A 23,127-nucleotide genomic window follows, 5' to 3' on the forward strand; every position below is an offset into this window, starting at 1 on the left:
ATTAATGTCAGGGACATTATCCATTTAGATGGTGCCAATCCTCTGCTAGAATTCTACTTAATCTTTTAATTTCAGATAGCCTAAGTCTTAGACGATACAGATTTTTAGGAACAAACTAATGATGAATAAATCTGCAGCCAGCTTTGTGTTAAGATTTGAAAGTACATTATTTTTCCAAGGTTAGATCCTTTAAATACTAATCATGTGCATGTTCATAATAAAGCAAGAGTTACATAATTATAGGCTATTTAGATGAACTCTTTGAGTCCTGTATCCAAAAATCCAAATTAAAAAAAAAAAGCAATAGCTTGAAAATGTACAGTTTACCAACTTGCTGAGGCTTGAAGATGAGATTACTTATTCTTAAAAATTCTTCTACACAGTTAACCGTGGATGAACAGTATACCTGCTTCAGGATGCTAAGATACAAGATCATGAATGCTGTAGGTGTTACCATTTACTTATCCACAAGAAACCAGATGTGTGAAACATGTCATTAAACGCTCTGATTTCAAAAGGAACATGGAGTTTTCAAGAAGCACAGAAGAGAGTCCAAATTCTTCTCGACCTTCCTGATAGTTAAGTAAAATGAGAGCACAAAGAGTGAAAATACCCACAAATCCTTAGTGGCTAGGGGTAGCAATCCAAATACACCCTGCAGCTTTTGCTGTATTTTCCATAAATATGTTTACTCAGTATGATTGTGAAGAAGATAGTCTAATGTAAATTAACACACAGCAGTTACACCTTGTCTAGACAGACTGAAATAGTAGCACCAATAAATACAGGCTCGACTTTGTTAGAAAGCTGCCGGGGATCTCTATGAACCTACATTACCTATGTATAAAACACGTCCTATGGAATGAGTGAAATACAGTAGAAAGGAATGTGGAGTCATCTTCTAAAACTCTGAATTCCCACAGGAATGGAGCTAGACTGGATCATGTGCAGACTTCAGGTTATCTTCCAGTGTAATGATAATATAGAGCCTTTAATTCAGCTCTCCATTTACTATTTTTCACCTATGTTATTTTTTTTCTCATGCAAGTGTCCAGATTGAAATTGTCACACACTTTTTCTCCCTAAATCCAGTTCTCTTAAGTTGTAAGGAATAAACATTTTGCTGCATCTTTTCAAAGTATGTTTAGTTCTTAACTCAAAAATAGCCATTTTTGAGTGTATTCAACATGATTTCATTTAAGTGTGAAGACTGTTGTCTAGTAACTTCACAAAACTTGTCCAATTGCTACTTTTTGATAATGTGTCCATAATAATAAATGCAGACTCATAATAACTTACAAAACTCCAAATATTACAGAACTTTATTTGCTGAGAGAGTGCCTCGTACACCTATGGCACTATAAAGTATGGACCAAGCATATGTGAATGGATCGCATGTGTTCACAGTAACAGAAGACATTTCCATAGTTGCATAATAAATACCTTAATACATAGGTCCATGAACTAACCATTATAGAGCTTCTCTGCAAAGTTTGTGGCTGTTCCCCCAATGTTACATTAAATGTTGACAATTTTAAGGGAAGCAGTGGAAAGTTTTATGCTGCTCTTGCATTTACCTCTCAAAATTGCAGTGTACCAAACTGAACCAATCCTGCAGGCTACCAGTGTCTCAAATGATTCATCAGACGTGAATAAGATGCGAAGCTGAGACACAGTTTTAGCTTTGTATTTCTGCAGAGAATTTGGGAGCTTGCAGAAATGAGACTGTACGTACGCAGGCATCAATTCCCGCCTGTCAACAAGAGAGGGCATCTCTTTTGGGATTATGAGAAAGGTCTGCTTTAACTCAACATCATTTCTGTTTGCCAAAATGTGTTTTCAAAAAGTTACTGCTTCTGCTGTGGGCAGACACATTGCTCCTATTCTCATAGTTAATGGCAACGTGCAAACTGTTTCCCTCTACAGAAAGAGGAATTTGAACCAGTGTCAAGAATCAGCCTTTCTGCAGGGCAAGACAAAATTGTGGTAAATGCTGATGAGAGCCGTGAGACTTGCTAGCGTTTTTCTGAATATGCAACTCTCCCATTTTTTCTCTGTGGATTTGGAAAGCCATTAGTCATTCACGTATGTGGTGCCAACCCATGGGACTGGGTTCTGCACAATACAGTCTAAACCAACAAAGAGTATTTGGTATCAAACATTGCTTGTTCTGTTCTCTCCATCCTCCTCCACACCTCCCCTCTCCCCAGCCATTAACATCTAAAATAGAGGTGTTTACATTCTTTTACCAGGGTCTGTCCTTCCCACTGAAATAGTATTTTGTGTATTTGAAGAAAAAGGGAAAAGTATTCCATTCACTTGTCTCCAAGTTGTGTTACTCTCAAATACTGTAAACAGTGACCAGCAGCAAACACCAGAGCCTATTCAAGAACACAAAATACAGGCTTCTGAGAACAGTGATCTATTAATAGCAGACAAATCCCTGTTAGAGCCAGTAGTGATAATACCCTGATACTTCAGGGTTAACCCGTACAAGTCCAGCAGATGAAGCCATCCTATTCTGCAGGCTAATTTGCATCTCTCTTCTTCAAAAAGCAAGAAGAAACAAATCCTGCAGTTTAGGATATCGAGAGGCAAAAGTTTTGCTTTGTTTTTTTCAAGTGCTGGGTTTAAATTCTCAGCTCATCCACCTGACCTGTATTGAAATTAAAGGTGAGGCGTGAAACACTGCCGGGACAGACTGGAGGGGGATTGCTCTCACCAGAGCCCGCGCCACCCTAAGAGAGTTTTACCACACACACTGCCAGGACAATAGCGATGATGAGCACAGCGGAGAAAATAATCCCAGCCAGAACTTTGCTGATATCGCAGAAGGACTTATTTTCCTCCACAGAGATCATGCCAATAGAAGAAGCGCCCACGCTGATGGTGGATTTTAGTTCAGCCCCTGGGTCTTGCTTAGCCTCTACTGTCCACTGCGGGACATTGACCTTCATTTCCATCTCGTACATCATCTCTCCTACCTGGTTGATTTCATTCTCCAGGTCTTTCAAATCCACCACGTCTATATTGTGCTCGGCCTCATACTTCATGTTCTGGACGCTCATCGCCCTTGCAGCCACGCCGGAGGTTCCCCCGCTCATGCCTGTCTGGATCAGGTGTTTTTTTGGGACGTTTAGTGGGAACTCGTGGCCCAGCTCCAGGGCTCTCCTCATGTCGATCTCCAGGATCTCTAGGCACGTAGAGAAAATCACCCACAGCCTCTCGAACTCGGCTTTATCTTCTTTACTCACGGTTTTGTCCTTCAGGACCGTGGTCAGCTTATTCCTGTTGGCCACGGCGAGCTCCTGGGCTTTCTGCCGGGTTTTCTTGAGCTCCTCCCGCAGGTTCTGGGAGTCCGAGGTGCCGCCGATGGTCAGCACCATGTGTCGGTAGCAGGCGGTCACCTTGTTGAGCGCGTCCAGCAGCGCTTTGCATTCCTCCTTCACCATGATCGCGGCGGCGCGGGGCCGCGTGCCCCGATTATCCGGTGCCGGGACCAGGGAGCTGCCGAAGCCAGGTACTACCAGCACACATGGCAAGCGCTAGCTTCGGGTCGCGCATGCATTCGGCACTCTCTTACCCGCCTCGCGTACCCGCCGGCTGCTCAGGCGGCGCCGGCGCCTCTGGGAGCCCGGGCTTGGTGCGGGGAGAGCCGTGGAACGAGCAGCATCGCTCCCCGCCTGCTACTGCAGCCGTGCAGGAGAGCTGGGGCGGCTCGATTCCGCGGCGCAGCGCTTCCAGCGATCGGGCGCCGCTTTTTCAAAAGTGCCAAACTCCGAGGAGGGAGGAGAAGGAAAGCCAAACGCGAAGCACAAAGCTGTGGAGAACGAGAGCCGAGAGCCGGCTGTACCCGGCTGCCACCGCCCGCGCCTGACTCGTCCCAGCTGAGCGCCCGCGGAGTCACATGGCGCTGCGCTCGGAGCGCCCGCGGCCTCCCGGGTGCGGGGTGGCCCGGCCTTATAAGGCCTCGCATGGCCCCGCCTCCGCAGGCTCTGACCCTGCGGCGGCTGCCCAACTCCTCGCTCGCTTCCCGCCGGCGCCCGGCTATTGGCTTCGTGCGGCGCCGCCGCTGCTGCGTCGGGCCCGCCCTGGATCCCGGTAGGGTTTGGCGGAGGCGCGGGGCGCTTGGGGGCGGTGGGCTGGCGGCGGCTCCGCGGCCGGGGAAGGCAGGGAGGCAATGTTGTCGGTGTAAGTACCGCTCTCTCGGCGGGCGCCCCCGGCCCGCTCCTCGGCGGGAGGACCGCTTCCCGCCACGCCTGCTATAGGGAGCCGCTCGGTCCGCGGGGCGGCCGCCGGGGAGCGGTGCTCTTCCGGTGGTGCCCTCCCGCTCCTCCGAGGCGAGGGAGGGGGGCAGGCCGCCGCTGCGGCCTATTTGTTGTGCGGAGCGGGGGGGGCTCTGCTGCCGCGGCCTGCTCCCGGGCTGGGGCTGTGGCCCGGGGCCTGCGGCGGGTCAGGCCGTGCACGAACGGGCGGCACTTGCGTGGGCCCGCGGCCGCGCAGGCACCTGCCTTCTGCTCCGTTCCCGGGGCCAGGCGGCAGAAGCGTTTGCTGCGCTGAAGTTCGCTTCGTTTAACCCTGGCTGTGTAGGCTGTTTATACGAGTAGGTGCTGTCGGACTCCACCCGGGCTTCACGGTGCATTGGGTGTCCTGGAGTGCTGCAGATGCTCCAGAGAGCAGTGCTGGGGCAAAGAGCTCTTCTTGTCCTCACTTCGAGCGCTGTGTTGTCTCTACTGCGTGATGTGTCTCTTCCCAAGCGGCCTTCTGGAGAACTTGCTTGTTGAAACATATGCTACTACATAGTTCTTAGTGCTTGGGGGTAACAGAATGGTCTTCTGATGCTGCAGTAACTTGAGAAAGATGTGAAGGTATCACTCATACAAGAAGGGGGAACATGACCCTTGTCCCTTATCGTGCCACCCCTGTAGTGCAGTGTGTGCTGGGAGCAGGGTGAGTTGCTGGGGGAGCAGAGTCCAGGCAGACTTGCTCTGGTCCAGAGCCCGGCCTGGCGAGTCTCATCTAGACTAGGTTCCATCTTACAGGTCTTGGTAACTTAGAGCTCCACTCTTTTGTTTTTTTTTTTTGTTGTTTTGGCGTAATTTTGGCCCTTATTCTAAGCCATGTGTGGCTCCTGCTGCATATTGCCACCTGTGGGCAAAATTGCCGTTTAATTTCTGTAGGCTGCCAGTTACTACAAAGTAAACTGAGCAGCTCTCCAGCAATGTATTGGTAGCTTAGAAGCATTGAATCAATGTCGGTTTCCTTGTAGGAATAAACAAACAGGATGATTTTGACCTGATTATAAGTGAAGTCATATAATTGCTTAATCATTGTCAGGTGGAAAAAGGATTAGCTCTGGGTTTGAATCTGGAGTGCTGTGTGATTTAAGTGTTAAGCTTATTGCTAACTATATTATGCATATTTGTGGCTGTGTATAGTAGTTGTGTTTAAAGTCTGCCATATCTAGCTAAAGCTACTGTTTGTTGTGGCACATCAGAATCTGAAACTGCTTCTCTGATAGTAGCTGGAAAGGGGAGGGGGGCATTTTTTTCAGGGGCATGTGACTACTTAAACCCAAAGGTGGCAGCAGTTACAATCTGTATCAGATAATGCTTAAATACATCTTTAGGTGTGTCATGTGGGAAGAAAGAGTCTGTTATTTAGGTTAGTGCCAAATTAAGTTTAGCTGCATGCAGTTATCCAATTCGGGTAGATGGTGGAAAATCTTCAGTTGTAGTTAGACAAACAGGCACAGTGCTCTGAAGATCCAAGTCTTGATATCACTTTCAAACAAGATGCTGACTAGCTGGAATGTTGTTCCAAGGAAACTATTAGGATGGAGCATGATAATCCTTAGAAGTGAAGTAGAAAGCAGCATGAGTAGCCAGAGAAATGTATTTCCTTGTTCTGTAGAAAGGCTTTGTTTCGATAGATCTTAATGACCATACTCTTCCTATTCCAGTACCCTTAAAAGTGTTTGCAAAGTATTTTTTGATGGTGCCTGAGCATCACTACTTGTTAAATGGTATATCTTCATTTTAACAGATTTACCTAAAAATGTAGGTAAATAGAGGTAGTTTTGGCATACATGATAGGTTATCTTGCCTATTGGGCTTGCTCATGTACTGAACTTTGTGGAATGCTGTGGCCTGGGAATGTTTGAAGCCACTGTGAGCTGAGGAAGGAAAACAAGGATGGGATACAGTGAAAATGAAACATGGCATCAATCTCCTCCCTCCTCTTGGTAACACTGTGCAACTTCCTTCAGTGACTATTGTGACTTGCTTTCTGCTAAGCATTTTGCTGGTGAAGTGTCTTGAGGATTTGATCTGTCACGAGAATCTTAGTTTATATCATGGAGGAATGTTAGATGTGTATGTCTGTCATGGTTTTACTGTCAGGAAACTCTTAACCTCAGGCTGATTTATGGTGCATTGTGTAGTTTCAAAACACAAGTGGTGGTTGAAATCACTCTGTTGGTTACAAGTGACCTGCTGCATTGTGTTCTGACCTTTCCTACCTTTCTTTTCCTCCCCAGAGGAGAAAACTAGTGTGGTGGTTGAGTGTTTTTCATGGCTAGATAACCTACTAATGGTGTGATATTTAAGTCTCTTGAAGTGGTGAGGTAGGTCTTAGTGCTGGCATGAGCTTGGTTTTCCTGTTGAGATGTAAAGAGACTGTATTAAATTCCTCTCCAGTTATCTGGTCTAAGAACAGTGTGAACCAAGGTAGATGGAGTACAGGGCTGCTGGCTTCAGTTCCCTTGTGGTTTCTGCAGGTGGCTGTGCTGGGTCTGACCCTGCATACTTGGGTTCTTCACAGAATTGCCGCTGGTCTTAGAGCTGTTACTAATCTTGTGTTTTCTGCTGTGAACAGTGGTGGTCTGTAACTTGAGTCAAGAAAAGGCATTAATCTTCTGTCACCCACATCTTGGCAGTAGTGTTCAGGCCTGCTGCACCCTCAGCCCAGGCTGGGTAGTTAGTTATACTGCAGTATCGCCTCAGTAACTAAAGGATCAAAATAATTGGCTGTTCTACTTCAACTCTTATGGTGTTGCCCCCCCCAAAAAGGTGCATGTGCCAACAACTCTTCAAACTGAGGAGGTGGCTTAAATACAGCTCACTGATATGTGGAGAAAGCATCCTTGTTTGAAAGGTATTTTGGGAACTTTGTGCTTTCTGTTAATGTTTTTCCTCTAGCCACGTTCCTTGTAGTTGTTTATGTGGTTCACTGCTCAGCATTCCCTGTGCTCTGTTCCAGGGCTTGCTTGTCAGTAGCTTGAGCAATCTGAGATGTTAATGTGGCTTTAGTAGTGGTAAGCCAAAGAAAGAAAATTCTTTGCAGCTGCTTGGGTGGATTTCTAAACCTGCAAGAACTGTGAATCTAGTCTCTATTCTGCTGTGAGGAGGGGAATGCAGCTTGTTACTAGTAGTTGGCTGATGACTAGTAAGATTATCCAGTTTGATTTTTTTGAGGTACAAGTGGGATGCTTGCCTGTTGAAGGGTGAGCCACTTGTTGAAATGTGTTTTCTCTGGAGGAAAGAAATAGTGAGTGTGGAGAGTCATGCCAGTGTGCTCTCTGGCTAGAGAGACAAGTGAGAGTGTGCTCGCCTCAAACTGGTGCCAATGCACTCCTGAAATGCAAGTGGTGACTTGCTTAGTGTGTTTTTAAGAATGAGCTCAGTTCTAGAGTTTACAGATGGAGCCCATGGTGAAAAGCTGTGTGGGGAAGGGATCTGCACAGCTCTGCCCTGTAGCTGGAGGTGCTGTTGGCTCCCCCCTCGCTATATCTGGGGGCAGGCCTGTCTGAGAAGGGTCGGAGCAATGGTAGGAGAGCCCAGGCTTGAGAGGTGTTGGGCAGACACAAAACTGAAATAATAATATCCTGTGCCAGCTCTAACCCTTGCCTGGAAGAAATGTGTGTCTGAAGGGGACATGCTGAGAGAAAGAAACATCTTCCTGGAATGCTGCTGCTGACCTCTCCTTTCCAGACCATGTTTGTTACTGTCAAGACTCATGTTCTGGGATCATAAAACTTTCTCCCTGGTTGATAAGAAGCCTTGAGCTGACTGATGCAAATTCACTGCTATAATCTGATAATTCTAAGGTGTTATTTTGACATACCTAACTTTCATGAAATAAACACAGGCTGCATCCAAATCTGAAAGGTGTAGGAATAGATTGCTTCCTCCCTTGCTCTTGTGTCCCAATGCACCTTGCTCGCCAGGTCTGGGCTGTTTTTCATTAGATGCTTGGTGTTCATTCCTTAGTGAGACTAGTTAAATTCCACTGTTAGTCCAGTTTGATTGCCAACTGTTTTAAGATATGCTTAACTTCAGCTGTTCTTGCTAACAAGTGGTGCTCTTTAAGGGGGGGTGGGAAGCACTTCTGTAAAAAAAAATCCTTTAGAACTGGGGAAGGACTGCTTCCTCTTGCTTGCTTTTCAGCTCTGCAGTTTGCTAGCCTGATATATTCACATACAGATGTTATCAGAAGTGTCTGTGTCTGCTACTCTGAGCTAAACACCTTTGAGAGGTAAGTTGCTGCTTGTTTTGATTTTGCTCACTTTGAGCATTTTGGGATGCTGTATTCTCTAGCAGCAGGCTTACCAAGCCTTAGTTACTGTAGAGACTGTAAACTAAGGTGAAATTGATGTCGTGAATCTAGAGTGAAGTAAAAGCGAGTGTGTGCTTGAACAGTGATGTGCTAATGGATCTGTTAAAGACTTGAGAACATGGCATTCTGCTGCTCTGTAGCTGGACTTGCAGAGATGACACTGATGTACTTGATGTTGGTATCCTAGTGCAATATCCTAGCTAGCTCTTGGAGAAATTTCAGGGTCCTGAACCAGACTGATAATCTTTACCACCTTTGGCAGCTGTTCTCCTGTCTTTGCTCTGCCAAAGTATTGTTAAAATGCCTTAGTGAAAACACAGGATCTTGTACTGTTCAATGCAGAGTAGAAAATGTTTGTGTAGAGCATCCCCATTTCTGTTGGGAAAGGCATTTTCTCTGCAGCATGTTCTGTTAGCCTTTGATAGTCATACAGCAGGATGTTCAGGAGATGATGTGCTGAAGGATTGAGTAAGTAGTTGTACAAGGTGAATGTGTACGTGATGTCATGATGCACACAAAACGACATCTACTTGAAAGGCTATTTACCAAAACTCCAAAATGTTCCTTAAGGAAGTGAAACCTAATGGGTCTGAAGGGTATTTCACTTGACCATGTCTACAGGAAAACACCATCATGACAGATTTGATTAAATCCATAGTGAAAGTATTAGACCTTATAGGGTTTAATTTCCAGTGTTCTGGAGGAAACAGTGACATACTTAGATTCCATGGTACGTTTTTCATTTTAGCTATACCTTGTTCCATTAGTTGTATCACTGGCATTATCGTTCTGCTCTTAACCTAGGAAGGATTTGGCTGTTCTAAGGTTGTGACTATTTTTTTAAGCAGTAACATAATGCTTATGACTCTCACCCGGCTTCTGTTCTTTCAGCAGTTTGAGCAATTTCTGTGCTTACAGGCATGAAGCCACACACTTAATTGATACTGCTTAAACCTTTTGTATAACATAAGTACTTGTGTACTGGCTCAGCAAGACAGAATTTAATAAACTTCATAGCAAATATGACAATGTTTAGTGGGCTTTCTGTTAAGCATCATCCAGTTCTGATACATAAACAAGGCTTTGTATGTTTCTTGTTTGCTTAGAGTTAGAGCTAAAGCTGCCCAAGATGGAACTAGAAGAGTAAGTCTGTATGCTCCCTGGTGCTGCTCCCTGCCCCATCCCAGTTAAATTAGGTTGAAGTTAGATGTTGTCTTCTGCCAAGAAACTCTCACTGGAGTATTCTGATGTGTTCCTAGATTTACAGCAATGCATTAGCCAGTATTTTCAGATGCATTTAACTTTTGAGGTGGAAACAAATTTACTTAATCTCAAAAAAATGCCTGAGCCAAAGTTTGCTTAAGGTTTAATGTACTCATCTTGATTCGGTAGATTCGTTCTATTTCAATTTAGTATTAAGTCCTTTGTCTTTAATTACTTTAATTGGAGGTGGTTTATACATCCACACTTCTGTGTCTCTGAAGAATGCCATGGGTAGATGAAGGATGCTCCAAGTGAATACAGTAGCTGTTTTAGTTAATATGCATTCAGTCCTTTTCATGCCCACATTTTAATTTGATGTGATAGCCATCCACTCACCCCTGCATGTACTCAGTGCTATGTAAGGGAGAGAAAAGGGAAGGAAATTCAGAATTGATTCTCAAAACAGTGCTCATTTGGCTGGTGGTGGTTGTTTCCTGCTGTAACTGCTCACATGTGGTGAGCAGTTCAGAGTTCACATCTGCTTCTGCTCAAGTTGACACACACTGATTGATGTGAACTAGAAGCTTTAGCATCCTTATCAGGGTACAGCATACTGATGGTCTCCTAGTTGTGTTGCAGTAGCTAGAAGGCTAGAACTCAATGTGAATGCAGTTTCTTCACTCTTGCCTGAGCTCTCAAGTGTAATTCAACCCTGTCAGTAGTTCTGTAGTAAAAGAATCTACATGGCTGCCACTGTTCTAAAACTAGTTATTAGCAGTCTGTAACTCATGAACCAGGAACTGAAGACTATAATTTCAGGCTCTTCCTGTGATGACCTGTCAACTGAAATGACTTAGGAGCTGTTGTACAGACAGCAAGCTTCATAAGCTCAGGTTTTCTGTGGCAGCTCTCCTATTTCCATGTGTTTTGCTAGGGAATTAAATATTAAATCTGTCATCTTCATCTGAGGTTTTTCTTCTACAGATGTGGAAAAATGCTCTTCAGAGACCTTGATCCATTTGGGGAAAATTCTTACTGGATTCATGCAGTTTCTTCAGTGTTAACAGTGTCACTGCATTTCATGTTTTGGATCCTGATTCCAGGGTTTCCTCACTTCATGTTTTCCTCCAGTCAGTTAACATCCTGTGAAGTGCAGCACCTAAGAAGGGATGTAGGTCTTGCAGGCAGTTCTGCAGGTTGCATGAGTATGCTTACATCCCTACTTGGTGCTTGATTTATTGTGTAGTAGACTGTAATAGATTCCTGTTTGAACTGTCATTGTATTCCTTCATAGAAGCTCTTTGTTTTGAAAGTAGAGGAACTATTTTATCTGGAACTTCACAGGAAAACTCTGCTTGAGGCAGTTATGTGCCACTGCCAAACTTGAGTGGTTCAGCTGAGGTTTCCCAAGCTGCAAGTGGGAATAACTTTGTAGTGGGAATAGCTTGTAGCTTTAGCTGACCACGGTTTTTTTTAGCTCCAAGGGAGCTCTCCTTGTGCCTAATTATAAGGAGGGACCAGACTGTAGATCAGTTAACAGCAGAGCTGAAACTCAAAGGCCATCTAAAAACTGGTAGGAGCCAGGTGTATTGTTTTTCCACTCTTACTAAACTGCCATACAATGGTTTCATGTCTCTTCTGTCATCTACAGAAAAAGGTAACGCTGTGCACTAAGATAAAGTGCTGCAGAACAAGCACGAGAAGCTCTTGCTGAGAAAATGTGTGCAAGGTATAATTCTACACTTTAAGCAGGGGAATACTGTTTGTGTTGGGGTGGCTTGCTCAAATTCAAGTTCTGTTGCTCTTCTTACCCTTTAGTAGGATATATTGCTGAAATGGCATGTGCAAATTGCCAGACTTCTGTTGATTCCTAAGGGAAGCTGGATAAGGGAGAAGACCTAGAAGAGGCTAGTGAATTAAGTGCTTGTAAGCATGTAAATCTGAACTCTGCTGAATAAATTTTGAAGCTATTCCAGAAGGGACCTACTAGGGTGTTTCTGTCTTTGTGTCTAGGGTATGTCATAGTTTTTACTGAGAATTAGAATTGAGGAAGCAACCAGTCAAGGGTCTACTGCCTCTAGATATCATCTTTCCCTGCGACAGGCCTAAGTGATAGCTTTTCCAATGCCTGCAGCTTGGGTTTTCCATCTCTGGTCACTTATGTGCTGTTTTGCCCAATGTTATGCATCAGCCTGATATCAGGTCATTGAGATATTTCCTTGGGAGTAGAGGTGACAACAAATAATGTGTTTTGTGGTGACTTTAATGATGATGTGGATATTCATATCTCCTTGGTGCACCTCTTACCTGTAACTTTCCCTGGAAAGTTGAGGATTGCCTTACACAGCAATTCCAGTAACACTATCTGGGTGTCACATTCATGTGTGTCAGTAACCCTTACACAGGTGAGTTAAGACTTACACAAGCATACTGTGAAAGAATCAATGTCCTGTGATGCAGTAGGATCTGTAAAGAAGCTGTTAATTCATGTTTTAGATTTTAATAGTGCCATTTAGATTGTATGTCAAAGTGGTAATAATGAGGATCTTGGGAGAGGAGTTTTGTCTGAATGTTTCATGTGGTGTTGTATTCTAGCACCTAGGAGGCCTAAGGAAATATTATGAGGATACCTATGTACTTGGAAAATAAACTTTCTGAATAACTTTTCAGAAGTTACTTTCTTGTTAAGCATTCTGTCGATTGCTACATCCAGACCTGAAATGGCTTTTTCTTTTCACACAAGGGGAATCAAACTGCTCCCTGGATATTTGCAGATATGTTTTAATGTGTTAAGATACACTAACTGTTCCCCATATGTATTTTAGAAAATCTCCTTGGAACATCTGAAGTCCATATGGCTATGTATGATGAAGATATCTTGAAAAATCCCTTTTATTTGGCCATTCAGAAGCGGCGTCCTGATCTGTGCAGCAAAGTTGCAGAACTCCATGGTATTGTAAGTATAAACAAGTAGGCTTGTTAAATAGTAGCTGTAGGAGTTTAAATCACATACCTCCTATGATATATGTCAAGATTAGTGCAAGCCTACAAAACTTTGAAATGAAGAACAACAACTTTTAAGCTGCTGCTTACTTACTGGTACAAACCTCTTGATACATCGTGTGGTAGGAAAAGGACGAAGATGGTGGTTCTAAACTTTACAGGAAGCTGAAGTTGTGTATTCTCCCACTTGCTTGTAACAAAATGGGACTGACCCTTTGAAGTCCCTGGTGGACAGAGAGTTGCACAATTCTGACAGCATTTTATGTAGCAAAATAAAGCAGTTAAACTGAGCTGGAATAAAAACTCTAGTCCTTAAACCTTCTAATCTGGGTGTTCTGCATTTAGTCTTTATCTAAAATTGTCTGGAGACTCAGGTAAATGCAGAGGCTATTGTTATCTAAATAGAAAGTTAAGCCTTAAATTGGACAGGGTTTTTTCAGTTGTGTATTACTTAAGACAGAGATGTGATCAGCTGAAATACTAAAATCTGTTCACCAGTTCTGTCTGCATTTTCACACTGTTTTGTGAAGCTGCTGAGTACTGAAAAGAACCACTTGCTTCATGCTGCTCTTGACAATGAAGCGTGGGTTATTTTGTCCTTATGCAGTGTTTATATTCATGATGGGTTGCTTTCTAATGACGAATTTGTCTCAAACTGCCAGTCTTCTGGTGTGCAGTAGACACATGATGTTTCTTATCGTAGATTTTTCTTATTCTTTCTGATGGATTTTCATTTTATTTTGAAAATATACTTCACTTTCCTTAGCTGCCTCATTGAGTTGTTCATGTGAGTGGTGCTAGGTAACTTAAGACTTCATTTTGTTCCTATAGTGTTATTTGTCTCAGATAAATCTGGCCTCCTTTTTCAGATAAGTCATTAAACTTCTACATTAGTCATTGGCCTGTCTGTCTGTCAGGGGCCTGTTTTGCTTAAACAAAAGCACCTATAGCTGCTATACATTTGCTAACAAATGTTTATAAGCCAGATTCAACTACTTGACTCTACAGGGCAAAGGTATTGCTATTTAGCTGGTGATACACAGTGGTTTTTCTCTAAAATATGATTTAACTTTTGTAGGTGTTAGTTCCATGCAAAGGAAGCCTCTCAAGCAACAGTCTTTCTACCTGCCAGTTTGAATCGTATGTTCTGAAGCCGCTAGAAGAAAACTTTCAGACCTTAAATGGAAAGGTATTGATGTTTTTATCTGAATGTAGCTTGGGGACACTCCAAGAAATGCACTGCAAGTGATGACTGATAGCATGAACCAGTGGTTATGAGAGAGGTGGGAGTTAGTGTGAACTGGTGAAAGTAGTTTGACCCTCTGAGGCGTAGTTCTTGGGGATATACTGCTTTCTAAGAAGAGCTGTGTTTTGGCATGTACACAAGCATAGTTGTGTTCAGATGGTAACACTGCCTCTGGTTTCAGCTTCGGCAAAGTAACTTTTGACAATCTATCTCTGTTTTGTGGTTGTTAGGAATTTTGGTGTGTGGCAGAAGGACCTTTATTGCTTAGTTGAAAACTGTCTGCCTAGCTTTTATGTAAATAGTAACATGCTTGTATTGTACATGGATGCAGGTTCACCAAGCCTTAAGACAATATTACCATGCTACTGAGTTGTATCTGAGGCCTGATGTAAGTTCAGAAACAGACTAATGTAGCAGTAAGCCATGATAACCACTGCTAACTCAGCATGGCATCCTGCTTTGTCACTTGTAACTTTGCATTACAGTTTGAGACCTTACACATGCTTGCAGGTTACCATCTAGATCTTCCTTCTGCTGATGTCCTTGCTGGCGTTGCTTAGGAAGATAAAACTGAGCATGAGAGATGTAGACAAGATGTGGTGCTTTTCTGAAGTTGGCCTTAGGCCTCAATTCTAAGTTGTTCTTCAATTTCCTGCCTACTGAAATCGGCAAACAGCCACTCAAACCTTGGAAATCTCCTGAGAAACTTTCTCTAGCAGTAAACTTGTAAAGAAAGCAGGTAGAAGCAAGGCTTAGCTAGCCTTGTAGACTGTTCCATTAGCTTTTGTTTCAGTGTCTATACAGCATGAGACTATAAAATCTCTGGAATCTGGGGCTTGCTTATCTTGTAAGATTTTCTTCTTTCTCTGGAAACAAAACTAGACAATGCAGAAACAAAAGTTTACAGTTGATCTGGCTTTTGTTTTGTTCCAGGAGATCTTCATACAAGGAAACCTCATTGTTTTAGGAACTGGTTTTAATTATCATCTCTCAGTACCTGTTCTTTTTGAGGAAACGTTTTACAACGAAAAAGAAGAAAGCTTTAGTATATTGTGCATAGCTCATCCTTTGGAAAAAACTGAAAACTCAAGTATGTATTGAAGTGTTGACTTGGTGGTCTTGTTTGCACAGTGAGCAAACTGGTATCTTTTAAATGCTTGATACATTTTTTTCATTCTGAAAAGTGTTGGCTTGGCTGAAAGCTATTGGCATTTATTAGCCTGCTGGAGCAAGTGTTGGTATGCTGCTGGAGAGAAATAAGAAGCTGCTGCCTGGGGCACTGAATTCTGTATGTCTGTGCCCCATCTCAGCACTAAATCTGTAGAATGTTTGATCCAGTATGAGTTTTCTTTTTTAGCAATGCTCAGTTTAATGCTGACTGCTCAAAGGGTTTTAGTACTAAATGTTGTCTTGTGCTGCGAGGTGGATTCCAGCACATAAAACTAAGGAGGTAAATTCTTTCATGGTCACCCCACCAGATGTTAGAGGTTGATTAGCAGTTATGTAGGAGCTCTGCTGGAGGTGGTTTGTCTTGCTAGGTTAAATGTGTCAGTTTTTGTCCTAGTACTGAAATAGCTCTTGATAAGGCTGGAACGCTATGCTCACAGTTTTAACAGTAGTCTTAGAAATAATGGGATTTCCTTGTGAGTTTGTATAATGATCTGTGTTTACTAATTGAAAGGAACAGAAGCTTAAAACACATGCTTTTCCTGAAATAAAATGTTTGGTCTTTCTAAATACATAAGATTATCTATTAGAAACAAATGATGACAAAGTGAAGTAATAAAGGGGTAATGTGAGAATAGTACTCTGAGGGAAATAGAATTTTTTTTTCTAAAAAATGTGCTGGCATATTTATAGAATTTAAGCCTATGGGTATTAATCTATAGCTAAAAAAATTCTTGTGGCATTCATTTTTGGCTGCTCCTTAATGTAGTTTAGCAGTCTTTCAGAAGTGAGGTAATTTGTAATTTCAAATGTAATTTGAAATGAATGAGATCCAAGGCTGCTGTTAGTTGGCTGCCTTTGATTGCAAATGACAGACTTGCTTTTCCAAACATTTTTTTTTCTAGGCAATATGAATTTTAAGTGAGGGTTCAGCTGTCTTATTCAGAAAGTGGATTTCATATAATTTCTACACAAAGCAGTTTCTCCCATTCAGAGAAAGCACATCTAAATAAAGAATAGGTTATATAAAAATCCAAGATGGGATTTTTACAGCTTGCTTAGAGCACACTGACTTCCTACATGGGCAGATTCAGTCAATACTGTCATGTGTTTTTCAGCTTTCAAGCTTGACTTACACTTGGATTGAGTTGTGTTTGTTACAATAAACTAGTCCAGGGTAAATAAAGCATGTGAAATCAGTTTTAGCTAGTCCAAATAAACATCTGACACCAAAGCTGAGGGCACCCACTTTAAATGGGATGCATTAAGTTCTTTCAATTGGAAAGCAATACTTTGTAAGCTGAGTTACTGTCTCATTGCTCACAAGTTAGCTGTGCATGTAGGAGCAAAGTGCTTTACCATGCATACTTATTAAACCTGTATGTTAATTTTTGGCTTTTGTTTCAGGTGAATCCACAGCTTCATCAAACTCCTATTCTCTGAAAAATATTGAAGATGTTAGAGAATTCTTGGGAAAGCACTGTGAAAGATTTGATAAATACATAGGATCTTTCTACAGAACATTTAAAGAACATGAAAGGAAAAGCCTCCGCCACTACATAGTCAGTATCTTGGTGCTTGAAGCTTAATTTACTGAATGTTTACTTTGCTGCCCTGTTGTATTGAGCTTTTCTGTTAGAGGAGTTGAGGAAGGTGGGTATGGAGAAAGTAGAATTCTTAACTGTGAATTACAGCATCTTAAGAGTTAGATGAAGGCAACTTTTTTCTAGCTAAAAATCTCACTGTACTGTGCACTTCTGAAGCAGGGAAGACTGATTTTCTGAGTTTTATGCTTTGTTGCCTCAAGTCTGATTAACCTGAATGCTTTTTTCTTCCTTTCTGTCCCCCAGGATTCTGTCAGTGCACTTTATACCAAATGTCTCCAGCATCTTTTGAGAGATTCCCACTTGGTAAACACTTGCTCCACTAAATACATAGTACATAGTGTTACTTAAGCAATGAGTTATCTAGCTTTTTCTTACTGTTTGTATGGTTTTCCTTTTCTAGAAGATGCTTGCAAAGCAAGAAGAGCAGATGAATCTGATTAAACAAGCAGTTGAAGTAAGCATCTGAAATGAAGGAAAATAATTAGCAAGCTATTTTGAACTCTCCCTTTCATGTCTAAAGTACTTTTTTTTTTTCTACAGATGTATATCCACCATGCTATTTATGATCTAGTCTTTAAGTATGTGGGGACTATTGAGGCAAATGAGGTAAGCTTATTTATTGTTAAAATTAGTTAGGTTAATCTAATGCATTTTGACTAAAAATGTTGTGTTTCTATTGATTAGGATGCTGCTTTCAACAAAATCACGAGGAGCCTTCAAGACCTGCAACAGAAAGACATTGGAGTAAAGTCTGAGTTCAGGTGAGAGAGAAGAGGATTGTGGACTCTGAGGAGTTACTTCCTTCAGGAAACAGCAAATTTATCTTCATCTTACTTTCTTTGAGATGGAATCACAGAATTGTGGGGGTTGGAAGGGACCTTGAGAGATCATCGGGTCCAACCCCTGAGAAGTAGAGCTTTGCAAGTGTCACTTGAGGGCAGTCATTGTGTTTGACTCTCTCCTTTGATTTTGTACTTCATCTATAGGGTACAGAAATGCAAGTGTACTTGGAGTAGAGATGGAAATGTTTTATAGCATTCTTCATTTTGGCTCTAAATAAGCTAAAAATTTGGTTTTGGATGTCCTGCACAGGAACTCCTGTGGGCTAATAATTTCTTTCAAATGATTTTGTAGCTTTAATATACCGCGTGCGAAGCGAGAACTGGGTCAGTTGAACAAATGTACTTCCCCTCAACAGAAGCTACTCTGTCTGCGGAAAGTGGTGCAAATCATTATGCAATCTCCTAGCCAAAGAGGTCAGTAATTAGTCAATTAATAACTTAATTTTGAACTCTAAACCAGCACACACAGTACAGTTTGTATAGCAAACAGGTGTTTGAATAACACTTGTGGATTTAACACAATTAGACCGGGACCTACCTTGCAGGGGTCTAAACAAAGCAAGGTGGAGACAAGCTAGACACTCTGCACTGTTTCACATGGGGTGAGGTGTGGTACATAGTTTATGTTTTAGCATTTGAGAAACTTGCATGTGCTAGGACATCTTATGCAGAAGAACTGAGGGTCACCCACTTTAAACCATGAGGATTGCTGCTAGATCATTCATGTTTGTTTATCAGTGTTCCTTAATGATCTTGAGGTGCTCTTAATGTCTTGCAAAATGCAGTGTACAAAAAACCTCCTATATGCCACATTCAGAGTGCTACTATGGATTACTGAAATGACTCTGGTGGGAAAGCATGGACCTCTAAACCTGATACTTAGTTTATTTAGCCTGGAGAGAGAGAAGATACCTCCACTAAGCAAATGGAATAGTACAGTGATCTTACGCTTTCCAGTCTTACCTCTTCCTTTCCTAAGGCCTGGGTTATAGAAAAGTGTATCAACCTAAAGGGTAGCTTTTGCCCTCAAGAATTTCAGAAATCATGAGTGGTCAAATACTGCAGTTTGTACAGAAAAGAACAAATTGTATTTCTGTCTTGGCTCCTGGCAGCCTGTTTTAGTGGGAGATCGAGAACACTTTAAAGGCTGTCTTAGTTACTTAATGTGTTCTCTACAAATAGAGCTAGCCCTTAGTCTTAGGGGGGCAGGACTCATTTATAGGTATCGCTCCTGATTTGAACTCTGACATGACTAACATCAGATGTAATTTCTTTTTTTTTAGTTAACATGGAAACCATGTGTGCAGATGATCTTCTCTCTGTTTTGCTGTATTTACTTGTAAAAACAGAAATACCAAACTGGTACGTAACTATTTTGGCTATGCAGGGCTCCCTTGTATCAACTTTTATGTGAAGCTGCTGTAGGGGCAAATGTTTTTGAATATGTAGTAATAACTTACTGAAAGTGTAAGAGGGGGGTGATGTAATGCAGAAAAAGGTTTTTACTATCAAGCAGAAAAGTTACATTACAGGTGTGACCAAATTAAGGACCTACCAGAAATTCAGATGCTGTTTTGACTCTCAGCCTAGAAGAAAGTTGTAATGGGAGGCTACTGCTATACCAAATCTGTGTGTCCAGTACAGACTTCAGACTGGTCCTTTCTCATCTGTGTTTGGAGCTATAAAACATTTATGCAGCATTTAAATGCTTGATACATTTCATAGTAAGAGATTAGATTTGAGTGGGTAACTTTTTGATGCTAGCCTATGCTATTGTGTCGTTCTCCTCACTTAAAGTGTATCTGAACTTTCCACTTCTACCCAAACTAAATTTTAGTGCTGGTGTATCTCATATCAGTATTTTTAATTTAATTTGTAGCTATCACTTTACACTAGTGCCTGAAATATTAACATGTTTGGAACATGGGGGGAAAAAAATCTGCTGCTGTTCTTACACTGTCCTTCATATCCTTATAACCTGTGATTCTCTTTCATTGATTATTTAAGAGAATTTGGGTTCTGATCCATCTACAAACTCAGGACACCTATAGTATTGCTAACTGAACATTGATTGTGTGCCTGGATTGCCTAAGACGATTGTAGTATTAAGTTATATCATACTAGTGTTATCTTAATTTTAGAGGTTCAGGGCTTTATCTCTTTATTTCAGGATGGCCAACCTGAGTTACATAAAGAACTTCAGACTCTGCAGTTCTGTGAAGGATGAATTGGGATACTGTCTAACCTCAATTGAGGCTGCAATAGAATACATACGACAAGGCAACCTCTCTGACAGATCAACAGTAAGCTACTCTTAAAGTCTGCCAAATATGTATCTGATAAGCCTGTAGGACTGTGGGAGGAAATCCAGTCAGAAAATACAAACAGTTAACATGAGTTCCTTTTTGACACTTAGATGAGTTGTTTATACCTGAAGGAAATGCTTAAATAATCCAAATGCTTACAGTGAAGTCCTAATCCTGTAGTAATGCTTCCTGTCCATTGTATGCTCCTTGAGGAAGCAGTTAATATCAAGTCTGCCTCTTCATATGGTCAGAGGAAAAATGACTGCACTGTTTTCAACAGCTGAGTCTTCAGTAAGCTCCAATCTCCTGTTTATCATGGTTGTGAAAGCAGGGCAGTACTCAAGAGGAGATGCAGTATAAACACATTCTGCCTTAATTTTAAAAGCTTACTAAGCAGAATGGAGATTGCAGTGTAACTTAGAATTATTCAGTAAGTCTTCATACTCTAAAGTTGCACTAAGCTGACAGTTTAATGGGAGTGCAGGACTATCATACGGTGGTGCTTTGAAGGTCAGATTTGGCTCTTAGCATCTCTGATCTAGCAGGGGCAGGAAGTTTGTGGATGCATGAGTTATTTCCTACTGGGAAGCTAGACCTGCTGTCAATCAGGTCAAATCCCTGCAGGCCAGTCAAGGATGATAATGGTATGACTTTAGGAACTTCTGTGATATAAAACTTAGTAGCTTGTTTAGTAAAGGAATCCAGTCTTACCATTCCTGTAAAACTTTCTACTGTTACAAAATTAGGTTTTCCTGGTCTGATGTGGAAGTCAGCAGGAGTCAACTTGGAACCAGAGTGAATTCAGTGTGTCTCAGTCTGCCCAACTGCAAAGCACTGGAATCTACTTGCAGGAGCCGGAACAATGGCTCAGTGTGCAGGGCTTGGGGTGGGGCAATCTGGGCACAATCTTAAAGAAGCAGCACTTTGGTTTTGTTCTTTCTGGGATCTATACCTGAACCTGTGACGCTTAGGTTTTGTACTCTAAAAAAACCCACTCTTTTTTGTGTAAAGAGACTGTGATATTTCTTGTCTGTAATGTATTGAATGTATAAAAAAAAAATAAAATACTGGTTTAAAAGGAAAAGAACCTGCCAAACATTTCTGCTTCCTCCAGTCACTTGACTATCATTCACAATCAATATAAAAATATCACTGCTGATGTTCTTTGGTTCCAGTTCCAACCACTAGACTTGTCCTCAATACCTGCAAGCTGGAAAAAATGTGCCACTTAAATTTTTAGAATAAAACCAGTTTTCTATTAAATGCCTGGTCCTATCTCTCTTTATATTCCTATGGATAGCAGGTTTTTTATACAGGGATTTCCCACAAGCAATAACAATTTGTGCTATTGCCACTAAAGTACTATATTTCATGGGGATGTATCCATCTTGAAAGATGATGTGTGGATTTGAGAGATCTAAATGAGGGCAGTCTTTTACTAATGTTAGTGTCTGCACTGATCTAAGAGCAAACAATAAGTGCTTCTGTCTATACCTCAGCTGGATCAGCTCCAGCCCTAGAGTGCTGGCCTCTAGCTTTTTGCTTCAGGGTGTGTACAGTCACTGTGCAACAGAACTGCTTTCTTCTACCTGGCTTTCTTCTCATAGGAGTCAGCATGACTCAAAGGCAGCACCCTGTGATGGAATACAGCAGACTCTTGAAGACAATGAAAGCAGGTTACCCCCAGCCCTCTAGCACAGCTCGAAAGGAAAGAGCCAGACCCCCTCCTTTTGTCTAGTTGTAGGGTAAGGGAGAATGGGGCTCACTGAAAATCAAGAAACTAGGTACTAAACAGTCCCCTTGACAGCACTTGAAAAAGGGTAGTGATGAAGGTGGAGGAACATGATACCAAGCTATGAGGTACCCATTTCCTTTTCTCAGAGACCAACTTTCTGTCTAAAGCAGTAGCAGCTCTCACCTTGATGTCCTGTGGCTTGCTTTGCCAGACTGTGCTAGAAGGGGCTGTGGGACTTAAGTGTGCAGAAACATTGCTGTACCCTGGGGCTTCGTTACAGCCCCTCATGTGCTTCCACTTAATTTTATAGCTGGCTTCAGATGGTGCTTCTGGCAGTGATGCTGTTGTCCCATCCCTAATGAAGCTAGCTACATCAACAAGTCAGCAGGGGACTAATGTACCCTGTGGGATAATGGGTGTATTATCACTCTCTTTTTTCGGTAAGAAAATTGCACTTAGGAGATGCCTGCCAAATTCCTTCACACAAGGTCAAGCAAGTCCTAGACATTTTGTTTGTGGGCAGAAGCATGAAACTAGTATCACAAAAGTTTCCCAGGAAAAAAAACCTGATGCACCATATTTAATTAGAATTCTAGTTAATACAGCACCTTAGTTATGCTCCTACACAGCTAACAGGTAGTAAGACCTCCTAGTTCAGAAGGTTGGAGTGAGGTGTGAAGTAGACAACCACTCAAAGTAACTCTTCAATTGCTGTACCAGCAAGTAAAGCTGGTACAATTAAGTTTTGTCTTTGAAGGCCCAAGCTTGCTTAATACTTCAATCAGTACCTGATTCTTCTACCATTCTGTATTTCACTCAGATATATGAATTCACCTAGGATGGACATTTTTTTTCCCCTTATTTATATAATAAATGAGGTAATACCTCTACATCAGGATTGCTATCTCAAGTGACTGAAATAATTGCTCTGTTTGAGAGTCACTTCACACAGTGAAAGGAAAAGCACTAGAACTACGGGTCTAGTAATGGTTACTTAGATTCTCTAGTGAAAGTGTGATGCTGTCTGTGAGCGTTCATGTTAGAAATTCTGATAGGACTTCAGAAACCTGTATCAGCTGTAAAACTTTTAACACGTTTTTGCTAGTTTTAAAAAATTTTTTTTAAAGTATTTCAGAAGAGAAATTATTCCTGGCCCCAGTGAAGAATCTAGCCAAGAAGGCTAGTGTTACATGCCTTGTAATTCTGAGAAAGCATGCTAGGGTATCTTCAGATAAAGTACTTAGCAAACATTCACCAATATTTTCAAACCAATCTTCATGTATCTAAATACAAACTACTTACTCTGAACTTTTATCTCCACACCTCACAAGTGTGTTTTTAACAATATTTGCTATCCTGTGAAGGGGGTTCAGACAAGTGCTAGGAGAGGTACTTGTGTTCA

The 23,127-nt window shown here is 41.9% G+C and overlaps 2 protein-coding genes across 2 annotated transcripts in view; one reads left to right on the plus strand and one right to left on the minus strand.

Moving 5' to 3' along the window:
• Positions 1-2,738: 2,738 nt before the first annotated feature.
• On the minus strand, positions 2,739-3,452 carry RGS9BP (regulator of G protein signaling 9 binding protein; the record flags this gene model as incomplete). Its single annotated transcript, XM_084270358.1, has 1 exon — positions 2,739-3,452. The coding sequence occupies one exon, from the start codon at positions 3,450-3,452 to the stop codon at positions 2,739-2,741; it is 714 nt and encodes a 237-aa protein (XP_084126484.1).
• A 547-nt stretch (positions 3,453-3,999) lies between these two features.
• ANKRD27 (ankyrin repeat domain 27) overlaps positions 4,000-23,127 on the plus strand; it is a 40,902-nt gene continuing 21,774 nt past the window's right edge. Inside the window, exons 1-12 of the mRNA XM_084270096.1 lie at positions 4,000-4,101; positions 12,645-12,775; positions 13,901-14,011; positions 15,002-15,158; positions 16,643-16,797; positions 17,086-17,145; positions 17,243-17,296; positions 17,383-17,448; positions 17,527-17,603; positions 17,977-18,098; positions 18,968-19,046; positions 19,855-19,987. Of these exons, the coding sequence (XP_084126222.1) occupies positions 12,674-12,775; positions 13,901-14,011; positions 15,002-15,158; positions 16,643-16,797; positions 17,086-17,145; positions 17,243-17,296; positions 17,383-17,448; positions 17,527-17,603; positions 17,977-18,098; positions 18,968-19,046; positions 19,855-19,987 (1,116 nt within the window). The 5' untranslated portion in view covers positions 4,000-4,101; positions 12,645-12,673. The remainder of the gene's footprint in view (positions 4,102-12,644; positions 12,776-13,900; positions 14,012-15,001; positions 15,159-16,642; positions 16,798-17,085; positions 17,146-17,242; positions 17,297-17,382; positions 17,449-17,526; positions 17,604-17,976; positions 18,099-18,967; positions 19,047-19,854; positions 19,988-23,127) is intronic.

This window comes from Gallinula chloropus (assembly GCF_964237585.1).
Source record: "Gallinula chloropus genome assembly, chromosome: 13".
Classification (NCBI taxonomy): domain Eukaryota; kingdom Metazoa; phylum Chordata; class Aves; order Gruiformes; family Rallidae; genus Gallinula; species Gallinula chloropus.